This window comes from Manacus candei, unplaced genomic scaffold, assembly GCF_025592945.1.
Source record: "Manacus candei isolate 608988 ecotype Guabito, Panama unplaced genomic scaffold, ASM2559294v1 h1tg000005l, whole genome shotgun sequence".
Classification (NCBI taxonomy): domain Eukaryota; kingdom Metazoa; phylum Chordata; class Aves; order Passeriformes; family Pipridae; genus Manacus; species Manacus candei.
In genome coordinates this window covers 1,737,632-1,753,723 of record NW_026138053.1, presented here as the reverse complement: position 1 = coordinate 1,753,723, position 16,092 = coordinate 1,737,632, and the positions used below count along the sequence as shown (strand labels likewise).

The following is a 16,092-nucleotide window of genomic DNA, read 5'->3' as shown; positions in this document are numbered from 1 at the left end:
ATGGACTACTGACTGAGACTCTGCTCTCCCTCCTCCATCTCTCCTCCCCCTTCCTCCTCTACCTGCTTCCAGTAGCCTGCAAGGGCACCTCTGTCTGCTGCTCCTGCCATCAATATTGAGGTTATCTTTTTCTTCTGGCAGCTGCTGTAATTGAAACAAAGCAGGCCGGGCCTCACGGGCTCCACTCCTCTCGCTCATTTTGCCGGTGCTGCTGAGACAACTAATTCATCTTATCAATGTGTGGTTGGCCTCTTTTCCACCAGATCCAGGCAGAGCCCTCTCCTCACCAAGGCTGGTAGGAGCAGGCTGTGTCCCTGTGGTGTGCTGCTGGGTGCTGCTCCGTCCAGCCTCTGGTCCTTGCCTTGCCTCACCTGGGTGCTGGCCACCAGCAGGAGATGCCAGAGGAGCCAGTCAGAGGGAAGAGGTGCAGACTGGCAGAATGCTGATGGATTTATCTCTTTCTTTTGCCTCCTGATGTTTCATCAGCACTTCACCTGTGTTAAATTCCCCATCCTTTTCTTGCTTGGCTCCTAAAGGTGTCCCTGGCAAAGAGGTGAGGGGTGATGAGTGGGGCATACAAGGATTTGCATTCCCTTGCTGAGGGATCCCATCTGGTGCTGGGTGTTTAGTCCAGTGCAACTGCTACCATTTGGTTACCTCCCAGCAGGTGAATTCCCAGCCCTGAAGGCCTGGCTTGGCATTTTGCTTTGGGTAGAGAAACTGAGGTATGGGAAAGAGCTGTGACACTGTTTGGGTGAAGTCCTGCATGACTGAGTAATGGCAAGGGTTTAGGGTGAAGCTAATGCTACTCCATATATTATTGTCCGAAGGCCTGAAGGGTTTGGGCTTGCTTGGGACCCCTGTGACATTACTCACCCCTGAAAGACGCCAGAGACCTGGAGCTCTGCAAATTCTGTGTCATGTCTGCAGTCCTGTGATGTTGAGGGAGAGCTTTGCTCCTGATGGGGTGGAGGAGAGGTGTTTTGGGGAAGGTAACAGGCTCTCTATGTCACCACTGTCTTGGAGAGCGATGGTATTAGCAGTCAAGGAGCCCCAAGGAATCCTCACCTTTCAGGGGGGCTGGCTCAGCTGGGGGGGTCCAGGGCCAGAAACTAGGGCTGATTTCAGGTCCTGGTAGTGCTTGGTACCCTGGTGTCTGTGGCTGTGCCACCACTCTGGAGGAGGAGAGATGCCAGTTTCACATCACATGAAGCCTTGGCCCTGTATGCTGCTCCTACAGAGGGCCAGGCAGATCCTCTTGGGAGAGGGGGAACAGCCAGTCCTAATGTCAACAGAGGCCTCTTGTGCAGCGATGCTGTGTCAAGAAGAGGAATGGGTCCCTCCTCCTCCGCCCATTCATCTGGCAGCCGGGGCTGGCGTGCTGCCAAGCCAGGCTGCTTTGGAAACATTTCATTGAGGAGGCAGCTGAGCCTAGGAAAACAGAATGAAAATATACAGAGGGATCACTGTTGTTAGGCAAAATAAATGCGGGCGGCTGCATTTCTGTCCCCCAAGTCCAGCCCAGCCGGGCCCCTCTGGCTTCCATGGGGTCGGGGTGACTGCTGCTGCCTGGGGATGGCAGCCACCTATCTCCATTGTGGGTTAGGAGCTGTGGAATGAGGGATGGAGAGATCATTGGTGGCTTTGGCCAGCTTGCTGATGACCCTGGTGAAGAGGCCCAGTCTTGGTGTAGCGTTGCCCGAGGAGATGGGACGGAGCAGAGAAACAGCAGCAGAGGTGAACCAGCAGCAGTGACTCTTGTTCCCTGCATGGTCTCAGGTGTGGGAGGCTGATGAAGATGGGTCTGCAGAAGTGTGTCAGATTTTGGCCTCATTCATTCCCATCTCCCTCTTCGTGGGACCAGGATGGGCACGAGGCCCCCAGCAGGATAGAGCCCAGTCCCTGGGTTTTCAAAGCCCAGTTGCTTGTCATGCCCCATTGTCTGCTGGCAGAGGGAGAGCAGGGTCACCCCAAAGCAGTCCCCAGGGACAGAGGTGGACACACCTCTCTGACTTCTGAGCAAAGCTACATTCAACAGGTTTACCTCTCCTATTGTTTCCTCTATAACCTCTATCTTTCCTCCAAAGGCCTTCAAGTCTTTCCATGGCCATTTGATGACCTACGAGAGACCTGTCCCAGCTCTTTCTCTCCATCCTGGTGGGTCCAGAGTGGTTTAGGGGAGGCAGAGGTGGAGCCCCAGCCCCATAGGATACCAAAGCTCTCATTCCTGCACGGCTGCTCTCTGTGCCACGATGGCACAGCTTTTTATGGCTTCACCACCTTTCTTTGTCCACTCAGCACAGTCTGCTTCTGTTAGTTATGGTTTAGATCAGGGGGTTGAAAGGAGCCCAGTGTCAGCAGACCAAACCCAATGTACACATCTCACCAGCACATGGATTTGAGCCCATCTCACCATACATGGATTTGCACCAGACAGCAGGTGCCCAGGGCTGAGACTGGATTCTGTGTTGGTCCTTGTGTTCACAGCAGCTTTGCTAAAATTCATGCTCCCCTCTCTTGCCCTCCTGCTGGGGAAGCAGCTAGCAAGATGCTCCTTTTTTGCCCTGTCTCTCTCCATCTGCCTCTCCTCCAGACAAGTTGGGTGTGATACTTGGCTCCCAAATCCCGCTGCTGAGAGCAGCCTGGGATGATGGCAGATGCCTTATGTACCTAGATCCAGTGGCACAGGCCACAGGCAGCCCACTCCAGCTCCATGGAGCCTCTCCTGGCTGGGCCAGCAGTCGGTGCCTGGGTTCCAACACTCCCCTGTTCCACCGTTAATTACCCTCCATCGCTAGGATTTTGTAGCTTCTCCTTGAGTCTGAGTTTGTCCAGCTTTCAGCCTTTTCTGTGTTGTTTTTCAGCTCACAGAGTCTGTATTGTCTTTTCTCCATCACAGATCCTTTTCTCTTTTCCCTGAAAAAAGTGAAGTTGGTTCAGTGTGTTGTTTCCCACCTGTTTCTCCCCTTCTTCCCTAGAATAACATTCCGTGCCCAGAGTTACTTACATTTTAATTACCATTAACAAACTGTGTTAAATGCAGAGGGTAAAAGGCTGGGATGGGTTATCATGTGATCTGTGCCCACGGAGAGGGAGTGGGACCCTGAGTGATGGAGGGCAGAGGAATGAGCTCCAGCCCTGGCCTGATTCTGACTTTCCACCCAGCTGGACCCTGCGACCCACTCACATCTCCAAGGCCAGGGCAGACCCGATGCTGAAAGCTGACAGGAGCATTGTTTCCCCCTCACTTTACCATCTTTTATTCATACTCTTGTAGCCTGCAAAATGATTCCCCGGTTATTTTAGCATCTCTAATTAAGGGGAAGGAACTTCAGTGGCTGAAAGGAGGGGTGATGGGCCAAGAGGGCTCCTTTCTGCTGAGCTCAGCCCCGCGACAGCCAGCCTGGCCAGGACGGACATCTCTCTCCAGCGCGGGATTGAGTAACTTTCTGGAGCACTCTGTGCTTTTAGACTCTGTGCTGGGGAGGTGACTGTTTCTCCTGGAAGCCGAGGGTCTTCGCCCAGCAGCTCCTCTGTGCTTAATTGCTGGCCTGCACAGCAAATGCGTTTGCTGGAAGGGTGCAGAAATCTCTATGGCAAGGCAGAGGCTCAGCACTTTGCTAATCTTACGGGGGCTGGGGAAGGCAGTCCTGGCAAGCCAGAGATGTAATGTCATGTGTGGGGGAGAGAGGGAACAACAGCTCCTGACAGCCAGAACTCTCTGTCTGGGTACAAGGGGGAATCTGTGCCTGCCCCATCCTGACACCTGATACCCAAGGACCTCGCTCCATTTTTCTCCCTTCCTCACTCCTGCTCCAGACCATTTTGTTCCTCCTCTGGGTACCCCCACTCCAACCATACAAAGGAGCTTCCCAACCTGCATCCTGCCCACAGGCCCCGTCCCCACAGCAGGGCTTGCCAACTCTCTCCTGCTCACACACCCCACCCTCCTTCTGAAATCCTCCTGCACCTCCAGCCCTGCCAGATCCAAACTCCTGGTGTTTGTGGTACATGGCAGGCGAGACAATGTGTCATGGGATGCCCTGGAGATGCCTTCTCCAGACATGGTGTTGTGTGCATGCCTCCTAGATCCTGGATCAATGATGGCCTGTGGTTTTTCTTAGGTATTGCTGTCCCCTTTGGCAGTAGACAAAGAGCAGAGAAGCTGAAGCTTCTCTGAGAAGCACCCTGAGCATCCCATGCTTTAAACCTACACATCCCTTACCAAATATAGGGACATACAGGCAAGCAGAGCTGTTCCTGTGTCAAAGTAAGGGTGAGAGCAGCCATCCTGCACCTGATCTTGGAATTCAGCCCATGCTTGGAGCAGGGAGATGATTCTTTCTGTCCTTGCTTTTCTCTTCTGAGTACACAGACAAACGCAGTCACACCTGAAGGAAGTCTCTGAGCTTGTCAGTTCTGGAAAGTTTCATAAAATAACTGGCTGGCTAGTGAAAAACCACTTTATTAGAGTCCCTGCTGAAAGAGGAGCACAGCAATAACTCAGCGCTAATGAATCAGTGGAGAATCCACAGGGGATTCAAACGGTTTGATGGCAAAAACTCCAACTCCAGCCTATGCTTCGTTGGAGACCTTACTAGGCACTGGAGAATCTAAAAATAGTGCTCAACTCTATGGGCAACCAAACCAAGGTGTTCCTCCTCTTGCTTGCAAGGCCAAATATTTCACAAAGCAGTGCTCTCTGTCTCCCTCTGGACATTGGATCCACGGGCATGCTAATGAATAACTATCCTGGGCAATAGATCCCTCTACTCCTGACTGCATTAAGGCAGTTACTCCCTGTGTCCTTTCCCTCCTGCCTCTGCTCTGAACAGCACCAGCAATATTGGAAAGGTAGAAACAGTCACACTTCCAATGAGTACCATGGCTGCTGATAAACCCAGCTTTGACTGCTTTGGAGCAGCCAAGTTACTGTCTGGAGCAGGAGCTTGGTGTCTGCCTGCATTCTGCTATCCTGCTCCTTTCCCACTGTTAGTTGGCCATAAAGCTTCTGCTGCCCTTGTATATCTTCATCTGTCACCAGAGGACTTCCCTGGTGCTCCCTGGGTCTTGCAAAGCTCTCCTGTCATCTCTGCAAGGCTCAGCCAGTGTCACCCATGTTAGTGAGGGCACAGCATGGACTGTTTGGAGTCAAAGCAGTGTCAAAGAGGCACGAGAGCATCTAAGAGAGGGGAAGATGCCCAAAGAAAGGCAGTCTTTCTGCAGAGGATGGGTTTTGGGTGTGGTGGGGAGAGAGGAGGGCAGCTACATGAAGTGTGGGAACAGCCAAGGAGGTGACACTCTCTTGGGCTGAGATGTGGCACCAGCCATCACTTACCTTGTCTGACACAAGACAAAGCACAGGTGCCAGGAAACCCCAGAGGGCACCTCAGCAGCATCCTTGGCCTCTCTCCTTTCCAGGGCCCTTGAATTCAGTTTCTAGCAAGACAAAAGCAGTTCTCTTGCTCCACAGCACCTTTAACTTAGAGCTGGACTTCTGATTGAGCTGGCATCGAAAGAATTTCCCAGGACATTGCATTGCATTGCTGCCTAACTGTGGTGTAGAATCTTGGGGGCTCCAGACCCTTTGGTCAGTAAATTTTGTAGTCATGGACTCAAAATAAAATGCTTTCTGAGGCCAGCAGGAAAAAATCAATGCTTTGTGAATAATACCAACAGTCAGGCTGGGATGGCTGGAGTTGGTGGGTCACAGACCCCAACCAAGCAGCCTCAAAGCCAGGAGAGGAACCAGGGCTGCTGGTGGTAGAGGCTCAGCAAATGGCTGGGCTCAGGAAGGCGTGCGGTGAATTATTGATGTACCTGGTTCCAGGCTCTGAATGAGCAGCATCAGGGGCTGGGCGGGAGGTTGACATTTTGCATCCTTCCCCAGGGAGAAGAGGTCTGTCCATGTTCTCTGGGAGGAGGAGAGCTCTCCCCCTTGCGAAATTCAAGGCAGTAATGAAAGGCACAGGGAGACATGGGGAGGAATGGGGAGCAGCAAATGTTCAGAATGAGGAGGGAGAGGAAAAATAGATTGGTTTGTCTTTGAAATAACATGCTAACCCCCCAGAGACAGGCTGGCCAGCCACTGCACCGACCTTGCTTTGATTTGATTCTGGATTATATGTTTTATGCAATGAAAAGTCAGCTCATTGGGAATGAATAACATCCCTGCTTGGGCTGAAGTCTAAAATCCTCTTTATTGGCACTGTCTGGGGACGACGTAAGTAAGGACACTCAAGGTTGTCACTAGGTGAGCTCAGCAGCGACTGGTGACAGAGGGACCAGACGAACTGGGGTGCTGTGTCCCAGCTCCCCTGCAGTCTCACCCTCTGCCTGGGCAGACCTGGCAGCTGCGGGGAGACACAGATGCCAGCAGAAACTCTGTGACACCAGAGCCCAGACTGGAAGAGCCTGCAATCCTGCTGGACTGGTCTTTGCCACGAAGGTGTGCTCTACCTTGGGCCAGGAGGGTGCTTTGGGATGGCCCAGAGAAGTCCCTCTCTGCAGACAGGGAGGCAGTCAAAGCCCTTCTCATCCCCCCAGGTCCTGCCAGCAAGACAGTGAGCGGAGGTGATGAGCAAAATGACGTGCTCCTGTCGCAAGTGCTTCCTGTCGCAACAAACTCTTACAGAGAGTGAAATGGCCTTCAGGGTTAAAGAAATGGGGATGTGATTCCTGGAAAAAATATAAACAAATCTGTGTGTTGCTGCTGCCCGAGGCCAGGCCCTGCCACTGTTAGCACTCATTATTTTGAACAAGACCAGCAGCAGCAAGGAACACCTCAGCCTTCAAGGAAAACCTCTTCCTGACCTTCATCGATTAGCATGTGTCTTATTCTCTAAAATGGAGATCTCTCATTGCAGTAGCTCTGCCTGTTCTCACCACCTGCCTGAGACCTGATTCCTTCCCTCCGTGTCCTGCAAAGGAGACCTTGGGCTTGGAGGTATCTTGTGGCATAGCAAAGGCGCATAATTATTTCCTGTTCCCTAATTGCATCGCACTGTTATTCCAGGAAATGTACTCTTGCTCTGTCAGTAAGAATAAATAGGAGATCTCTGCAACAAGGGAGTAACCGGTAATGGTCTAGATGTGACTGAACTGCAGATAGGAAGGAACTGGTCTTGGATTCTCAAAGCACTGCGAATAATAGCAAGAAAACTGAACTCTGAGACCTGTGAGCTCTGCTCTTCCTCAGAGGTTTGTCACTTAAAACTAGATAGGACAAAAAAACAGGAATGTGTTTCTGGGGAAAATTCTGGGATGGTGTCGTGCTGGACACAGCAGCAAAGTGACCAGTCCTGGCAAGGTGGAGAGGCCCAGAGAAGTTGACTTTAGTCATGGCAGCCCTCTGGAAGCAGAGCCTGGTGAAGAGTCAGCTCCCTGGATTTTGAGGTGCCGGCTCAGATAATATGTGCTGAATATATTCATATGTCCCTTTAGTGCAACCCCACCTGAAAGCACAGCAGAGCTCCTGGGAGCCAGCACTGCCTGTGTTCTTCATCTCCCTTCCCAAAGGCCGCGTGTGCCAGAGGATCCAGTGGTCCCTGTACACAAGGATGCTGCGGTGATGTGTGGGACGAGCATCTTTGCTACAGGGCTTGAAAAGAAAAAGGAAACCCTGATGCCCATTGGAGGACAGGGCACTGCTGTTTGCTCTGCCACTCGATGTAAAGCTGTAGGTGATTGACAGGTGAGAATGGGTGTTGATTTATGGGTCAGGCTGGGCGCCGGAACCGGGTACCGCCGGGCTCGCAGCAGGAGCGGTCCCGATCCCGCCGACTGCCCCGGGGGAGCTCTGCCACCTCCAGCATCGCCGAGCCCCTTTGTCGCGCTGACTCAGCGCAAGCTCCCGGCGCTCGGACGGCCCCGACAGCCCCTCACCCTCCAGGGCCCTGGGGACCCGCACCCGCGGGGGACACGGGGGACACAGCGTCCCTTATGTCCCCCCTCCCGCTTGGATACACGGCCAGGAGGGTACCGGGCGGTCCCCGCTCCCCACCCCGTCCCCACCCCGCGGAGCCGGGCAGGTGCCGGTGGGAGCGGTGCCCCGACGGGCGGCGGGGGCGGGCGGGGGGCTGCGGAGCGTCCCGCCCCGGCGGGGCCGGCTCCCGGCCGGCGGGACCACCCCCCGGTCCCCGCCCTCTCCTCCTCCTCCTCGGCGTCTCTCCTCCCCTCGCCCGGCTCAGTCGGTCGCAGCCATGGCGGAGGGAGGAGAGGGAGAGGAGCTGCTCCGCCCGCCGCTGCCCGCCGGCGCCCCGGGCCCCAAGCGCTTGTGTTCCCGGGCCTGCCCGGCGGGGGGCACCGGGGCCGTGCACCCCCGTCCCGGGGCGGCGGGGGCCGGCTCGGCGGGGCCGGGCGCGGGGGCCAGCGGGGCCGCTCCGGCGCTGCCCGGCTGCTGCCCCGCGGCGGCGGCGGGGCCGGCGGGGGCGGCGGGGCCGGCGGCGGCGGCGGCGGGGCCGGGGGGCGGCGGCGGGGGCGGCGGGACCGGCAGCCTGCTGCAGCCCGAGTCGCTGCTGGACGCGGCGGCCAAGCGGGTGGCGGGGAGCTGGGCCTTCGAGCGGGTGGAGGGCCGCTTCCAGCGCATCCCCGAGCCCGTCCAGCGCCGCATCGTCTACTGGAGCTTCCCCCGCAGCGAGCGGCAGATCTGCATGTACTCCAGCTTCCAGCCCGGCCGCGCCGCCGCCGCCGCCTCCCCCGCCAGCGCCGCCGCGGGGGGACCCTCGGCCGCCGCCGCCCCCGCCCCGGCCGGCGAGGAGAGCCCCGCCGCCGGGCCGCCGCCGCCCGCCGCCCCCGCCGCGCCGCAGGGCGAGGGGCTGCCCTTCCGCCGCGGCATCCGCCTGCTGGAGACCGGCGCGGTGGACAACGTGCTGCAAGTCGGTGAGTGCCGGGACGGGGCCCCCGGGGGCTCGTCTGTGTTCGTCGTTCCTCCCCCTCTTCTTTCCCTCCACCCCCCCCCCCCCGCCGCCTCCATCCCCTCCTGCACTTCAGCCTTTTGTCTGGCGCGGTTGTGGTTTGACAGGAAAATCCTGCCCCGGGGGCAGGGACCGCTGTGCACTCCTCCGGGAAGATGCTGGCTTGGGGTTTGGGGGGTGTGCGGGAGGGCGGGGGTGACACCACCCCCCCGGGGGGGGTTCGTGTGCCCGGGGGTCACCGGCAGCCGCCCGCAGCTTGGGCGCCGTCCGTCCAGTCCGAGGGGGGAAATAAAGACCACCCTCTTTCTCCCCCAAAATGCCGCTGGGGGGGTTGTGTGGAGGGCACACAGCTCTGCCGGTCCCCTCCTAACCCCGCAGCCGCGGTCCCTCTCACCCTCGAGCCACCCCCACCCGCGGTCCCACGGGGGTCCCGGCTCTTCCGTCGGGAGATGGGCTTATAAACATAATGCATTTCTCCAACAGCTCCGAGCGTTCCTCTTTGTCTTCTCCATCAGGGGCTTTCCCCGCTTGGAACATCTCTAATGGGGCATCAGCCACCGCTTTCCCCTTCCCAGCCCCTGCAGGGGCACGTCCAGCAGGGCCGGCTCGGGGGGAGCGCAGGGAGCGGGGGCGGGTGACAAGTTGGGTGGACCGGCGGGTGCCACCGGTGACCTGGCGCGATGCGCGTGTCGGGGACGGATGCGCGCGGCCTTCTCGTGCTCGTTCGGTGTCGAAGGGGCCGTGGGAATGATGGTGGGAATAATGGCATCGTGTTTTCTCTCCATGGGCAGGTGGCTTTTGTGTGCGCTGGAGGAGAGGAAATGTTCCTCTTCCCCTGTCCTTCTAGTCCCTGTCCCCATCTGAAATCCGCATATATTTAAAGAGAAGCAAATTGGGGTGTTTTACATAAAATAAGCCGCTCCTCGTTGTTATTGGAAGGGATTGAAATGCGCGTTCCCATTAAAATGACATTAGGCGAGGAGAATTTGTTTTGCAAATGCGAAATGTAAATTCATCTTGTGCCAGGGTATGGCGTGAATGAGTGAAGGGAGGGTGGTTTTTGTTGTAAGGAATGGGTAGTTAGGCTGTGTTTATTTAAAGAGCCCTTCTTCCTTTTGGGGAAAAAAAAAAGCTGCTTAAAAAAATAAAAATCCCTTTTGGTACAGTTTACATTCAGAAGAGCATTATCAAAACATTTTCCATTTGAGATGTGAGAATAGGAGGCAGCAGAAGAATTCTCCTCCCACCTCTGAGGACATGCAGTGAAAATTCCTGAAGCACAAAAGGTTTTTCTCTGAGGATATGATTATACCCTTTTTTTTTTTTTTGGCGTGAATTAATATTTTGTAAGGGCTGCGTTAAGATGATTAATTATTCTGTTTAAAAGACTGTGAAACTCAAAACCAAATAATTTTTTTTAGTAGGAGAGGAGTAGCTCTTCAGGAACTTTAAAATTAGGAGGGAAGGGAAAATAATAGCTTGCTGAAGGCAATGTTTTAATGACCTGCCCACCAAGGTGGGTATGCAGTGAGCAGCTGGTGTGGGAGTGGGAGACAGAGGTAATGGTTGCCTAAACCCAGGACTGGTTCTGTACAAAGGAATTTTCTTTTTAAAATAGTTTTTTAATTTATTTGTCTTTGAAACGTGGCTCTGGTGAGCTTTTAGCCAGTTATGTGAAGGATTTGGGTGAGCACTGGGGTCAGGTGCATGTGGGACACAGCAGAGCAGTCCCATCCCAAAGTGACACCCAGTGCAGGCATCCAGCATCCCATCTGTCCTGTCTCCCTGCGAGCCAGAAAACAGGGAGGACAGTCCTGGCTCTGGCGTTTCATATCCCCTGACAAGTCTAAACCATCTCCCCAGCTTTGAAATCAGAGCTTGTGCTCATTGTCCTCCGAGCTGTCAGCTTTTTAGATGAAGCAGCACGTTCTGGAAGCGCTCGCCGCAAAGTCGGTGGGTGATTTATCTCCTGTTTTTACAGCCCGAGAGGGGCGCGCGGGATGCTCGCCAGGGGAGTTTGCCTTCGGAGCCGGGGGGGTTCAGGCCTTGGCTGTGGTGTGGCTCTTCTTTGGACGGCAGCGGGTGGGTGTTGGGGGGTCAGACACCTCAGTTTTTGTCTCCAGAGCAGCCGTGTCACAGCAGTCCCTTGCAGCCCTGAGCTGGAGGAGGAAGATTTGCATGAAACAAAAGGCTGTGAAGGGCTGTGTGTTTATCCGAGGCGGACAGGAGGCATAGCTGAGATGTCCTCCGCCAACTTTCCACATCCATCCTGCAGATGCCTCTGGAAGGTGAGGTGGAAGAGCTCCAGCCACCAGAGACACAAACACTTTGTGGCTGCGTGCGTGTGTTTGCAATTAAGATAGGAACTTGGGAACCATTATGTCTTGGAAAAAAATAAAACCCCAACCCTGGCTTGCTTGATGCTCTCCAGCGCTAAATCAAAACTACTGTTCCCCTCTAAGGATCCCTTGAACGGACACCACCAGCTCCCGGCGCCATGACCTGAGGTTTGCACAGTTGAGACTTGCTGTTAATAAAGATCAGATGTTTATACAGTTGTGTTTCTGACTCAGACCTGTGAAAAAATAGGGATAGTACAGATGTGAAATTCCTTCTCTGTGGTTGGAAAAATCCCTTTGAAAAACTGAAAGACAGAATCCAGGAGGAATGACCTTCTGGCGATGGAGGGGTGAGGGTTGTGCTCATGGGGACAAAGCGCTTCAGGCTCCAGCTCCCTCGTGCTTACAAAGCTGGCAGGTCTGAAAAAAAACATATATGCCACATTATCAACCAATAATTCCTTCATGCTTAGTAAAACTTAAACGAGGCTTAAACCCTGATCTCACTGGAGTCATTAAATTGATTTTTTTTTTTTCCCCCTGCTCAAAGAAAGATCTTGGATGTTGAACACAGGCATCTTTGTCTCCTTAAAAACTGCTTTATTATTATGTGTACAGATCCCGTCTTTGTGTGTGTGTGGTGTGTGGGTTTTTTTCTTTTAATTTTTAGACAAATGACAAAAGCATGCAGGAAAGGAATGCAGAAATGCCAGGCTTAATATAAAGCATGCAACTGCACTGCATGCCGGGAATCCTAAAGGATACAAAACCTTTAACGACAGCGGTTAATTTTTAACAAGTTCAGTCGCATAAATATTTATGAACAAAAGTTTTTACACTATTATCTCTTGGGTTTCTGGAGAGAGAAAAGACCTTTGGTGGATTTTGACAGTAAGCTGTGATCCAGCAGAACAAATTCATGTTTCTCGCCTGCGCTGCCCAGTGTGGTATAATACGGTTTGCCCTCGAGTCGTCACGGATGCCGATGGGTGGGCAAGTGTCCCTGGCAGTTTTAGGGGGGGGAAATTCTCCTTTTTCATTGGTTTTAGGATTACTCATGAGAGGAAGCGTCGAGCTTTGTGTTGTAACCAGCCACTTAGGCACCTCCACGGTCTGTGCTCCTTACCCACAGATAAGCCTTTGTGCCCCGATGGGAAGGTATGCGGTCCGGCCATAAGTACATAGGCAGAATTTACTTTTGCTGTTAGAGTAACAATGAAGCAGGGCTTTAAAATGCTCTGGCTTTGTAAACACTTGGAGGGAGCCTGGTTTTTTCAAACCCGCAATTAATTCTGGATATTTTATCTGATGATTTGCAGACCTGTCCTGGGTACCTTCCCATGTTTCCTGGTCTGGTGGCTGTGCTGGACATGCAGGCACTGGGGATTTTCTAACCCTGCTTCCAACAGCCTTCTGCCTGGGCAGAGGTTAAGCTAGACTTGATACCTGTAAATGATACCCATAAATGCATTTTAATTGGAGGAGTTCAGATTTGGAAGCTCTTTGTTACACTTTAATCTTCGGCTTGTGTCAGTGTATATTTGTAATGATGCCTGTTGAAATGGAGCTTAAGAGGTAAAAATACCAATGGGTTCCAATGTGGTTGAAACCACTTTCAGGGTTTTTTTTTTTCAAAACTACTTTTAGGTTTTAAGATCCTTTTTTTTCCTCCCCACTAAAAATGCTTGCTTTTAAGCGAGCATTTGGTTTCCTTCCCCTGTGACGTGGTACGGGACAGAGTCTAAATTTATATCCAGTGGTGTGTTGCTTTATAGAGCTGTTTATTTTGGGGAAAACACTTTGATGGGGCTCTCTAGGGCCAATTGTGGTTGCTTTTGTTTTGTGTAAAGACTGGTCTCCTCCTGGGTCTGGGTTTAAGGCTGTATCCAGCAGGAGCAGGTTTATAAGGAATACCATGGGATGTGAAAGGTTTTTTTCAGGTTGAAACCTGGTGTCCTGTGTTAGAGTTCTGCTAAGGGAGTTAATGTTTCTGTATCCTCTTAGATTTTGTGTGGGATGCTTGTTATACAACATGTTTCCAATTTGCTAATTAATTTTTACTTTATTTTTCTTTATGGGGAGATTACTTTGTCCTACCATATATATTAAAATACTTTTACCCACATAAAAGGGGTTGGCAGAGGTTCATTAGCCCTATCATGATGGAAACTGTTGAACATTTTAAATATACATTAAGCTCTTTAGGTTTCTAATTATTTTTTCCTTAGCATATATAATTAAAACAAAGTATTATTAGGCGTTAAAACTTATGATCTGTTTATTGCTGCTCCCTCATAGGTGAAATATTTCTTGAGCGTGTTCTGGACTGTATTACAGAAACTGAAATAGGAGATGATGAAAACCACCAGAGTTTCTTGCTGGTAGTGCAGGGAGAGCTAGGATGACAGCTGGAATTTTAACCTTTTATTTTAAGCAGATTTATTTATTGGCTTTTGCATCTTTTTTTTTTTAAGAGTATAAACAAACCCTCTGAGGCTGGGCTGTCTTTTTAACTAGGTGGTTAATTAAATTATGCTAACTTAAAGAGGCTAGAGACTTGAAAAATAAAGCGCAAGAAATAAAATATTTATTTCTTAGTTTTGGCTTTAAGAATAAATAGGTTTGAAGTGTTATTCAGAGAGAGAGTGGGACAAGTCCCGGTTTCTGGTTTGAGCAGGCAATAGGAGTTTGTTCTCAGCTCACCTGTGCTTTGCAAAGCTTAGCCCAGGTGAGAAGCTGGCTTTCTCTACTTCCAAGTCGCACGTCATTCACAGCAGATTTTAATTTTGCTCACATCTAGAGGGAATATTTTAGGAAATACTTAACTGTGCTAAAACTGCAATAACATAAACCACATGTGCCTGCTTGCTTTGTTTTTGAAGCTTTGTGCGAGGGAATGTGCTTTGCTGTTATTTGACGCTCGCTTTGATGTTAGATGTTTTATGATTAGTCCCTCTAACCTCAGATAGGACTTTTGGAAAACTTAAATGAGCTTGTCTATCCAATAGCTCTGTAAAGTCACATTCAGCTGTGAATTGTCTTGTGGTGTGTCAGCTTTTAATTTTGTTTGGAAATATATATATATATAAAAAAATAACCATGGCAGCGTTAGGATGGAAGAGAGAGTTTGTGGGCTTATGTGTTTCCTTGGCATATATGGGAACCTCACCCTGGAGGACAACATGGTCTGTGGGGGAGGTGAAGAGTCCTTGGTGGTCTTGGAGTTACATCCTGCTCCCCTTTCCCAACAGGAGGCCTACTCCCTTCTGAAGTTAGCTCAGATAAATGGCATGGCCAACCTTGTGCTTGCATTTCTTTTTAGGTGGTTTTACATTTAGGTGACACGGACAGCTCTGTGTTTAGTAGTGATGGTGGTTTTCCCCTGCTACCCCTGAGGCTGGAGTAGGTCATGCAGATGAGGAGCTTAGCGGGGTTTGGGAGGGGCAGTAGCATCTCTTCACCCTTTCAGGGCAGCCAAGCCTGGGCATTTTCAGTGCAAGGCCAAGGCTTGTTGCCGCGTGGTGATACTTTGTGCTTGAGGCGGGTGAATTTTCTTCTGGAGATGTGGGAGTAGTGCTGTTTCTCCCAAGGGTGTGAAGCTTTGAGTGTGTTCCCTGGCTGCTCTCTGAGGAGCTGACCTCGTGTAGCATCCCGGGTGAGGTGGTGGGGAAGGAGCCGTCGCTTGCTCCACCATCTCTTTGCAGGGCTTGTTTCTTCTGGTGGGGTGGCGGAGGAGAACTGGGGGAGGTGGGTGTTGGGGTCATCTCCTGACTTTGCTCAGCAGGAGGCATATGATGGTTTTGAATCTGTTTCTCCATCAATCTCCCTGTCTGTGGCTGGTGCTGGTGACTTTATTTTGCAAGGAGGTGGAGGTGTGGAATAGCTATCTTGAGGGTGTTAAAATGAATTTCTGATATGTCCTAGCGTATGTTTGATGCTGTTCTGAAGAGGTTGTGTCATGGGGTTGTCATATTCCTGGTCTTCTAGGGATGAGAGGAGGGGAGGAAAGCAACTCCTCTGGGTAACTGGCTCCTGCCTCTGCTGAGCCTTGGCTTTCTCTGGCGTCAGCATCAATAGAAATCAATCAGTTTTTCAAAAAAACCCAAAAACTCAGAGACACTAAACCTTGGCTATGCTAATAAATGCCATAAGACAAATCTACCTTCTGGAGCTGGGATGTGGGATGGTGGTGGGGAGCTCTCCCTGTCTGCCCACAGAGCTGCTGAGGCCCTGGAGATGCTCTCCTGCACACTGAGGAGAGCAGAGCTGAGCCCTGCTTCAATTTTTACCTGCTCTTCACAAAGGTTTGATGTGTGGGCTTGACCCACAACCTCTTGTGCCTTTGCAACAGGAGTTGGGAAAGGACTTGGTAACATATCACAGAGACACAAGTCCTGAAAAATCCCCCCTTCTTGGGGGATGTGGGTAGGAAGGCGTCTTCATTGTTTTACAGTAAAATGTCCCAGAAATGAAAATTCAATTTTTTGAAAGCTTTTTTTTTTTTTTTTTTAATCCTGGTGTTTGAATATGAATTGATTCCACTTGGTTGGTGTGGTGGATGTGTTTTATTAAATGCTGAGGATTCACCTGTTCACGACACCATTACATTTCTCTCCAAATGGATTTTCTAGTGCTGCATTTTAAGAGCATTTGCTTTTTTGTCTCAAGCTTACGGCTTAGGATTTTGTGCAGGATTGGGGTTAGTCCTTGTAAAATGGTGCTTTTAAAGTAATGCACAAATTAATAAAATCCTGGGCTTTTACTTGTCGCATTGTAGGTGCGTGTTGCCAGGGATTTTTCCTTTTTTTTTCCTCCCCCTTCTCATTAAAAACAAAGCC

General features: G+C 51.6%; 1 protein-coding gene across 1 annotated transcript in view; it reads left to right on the top strand.

Moving 5' to 3' along the window:
• The first annotated feature begins 8,178 nt into the window (after positions 1-8,178).
• Positions 8,179-16,092, top strand: part of ZSWIM5 (zinc finger SWIM-type containing 5) — a 99,649-nt gene continuing 91,735 nt past the window's right edge. The window contains exon 1 of the mRNA XM_051807493.1: positions 8,179-8,880. Coding sequence (XP_051663453.1) covers positions 8,202-8,880 — 679 coding nt within the window. The 5' untranslated portion in view covers positions 8,179-8,201. The remainder of the gene's footprint in view (positions 8,881-16,092) is intronic.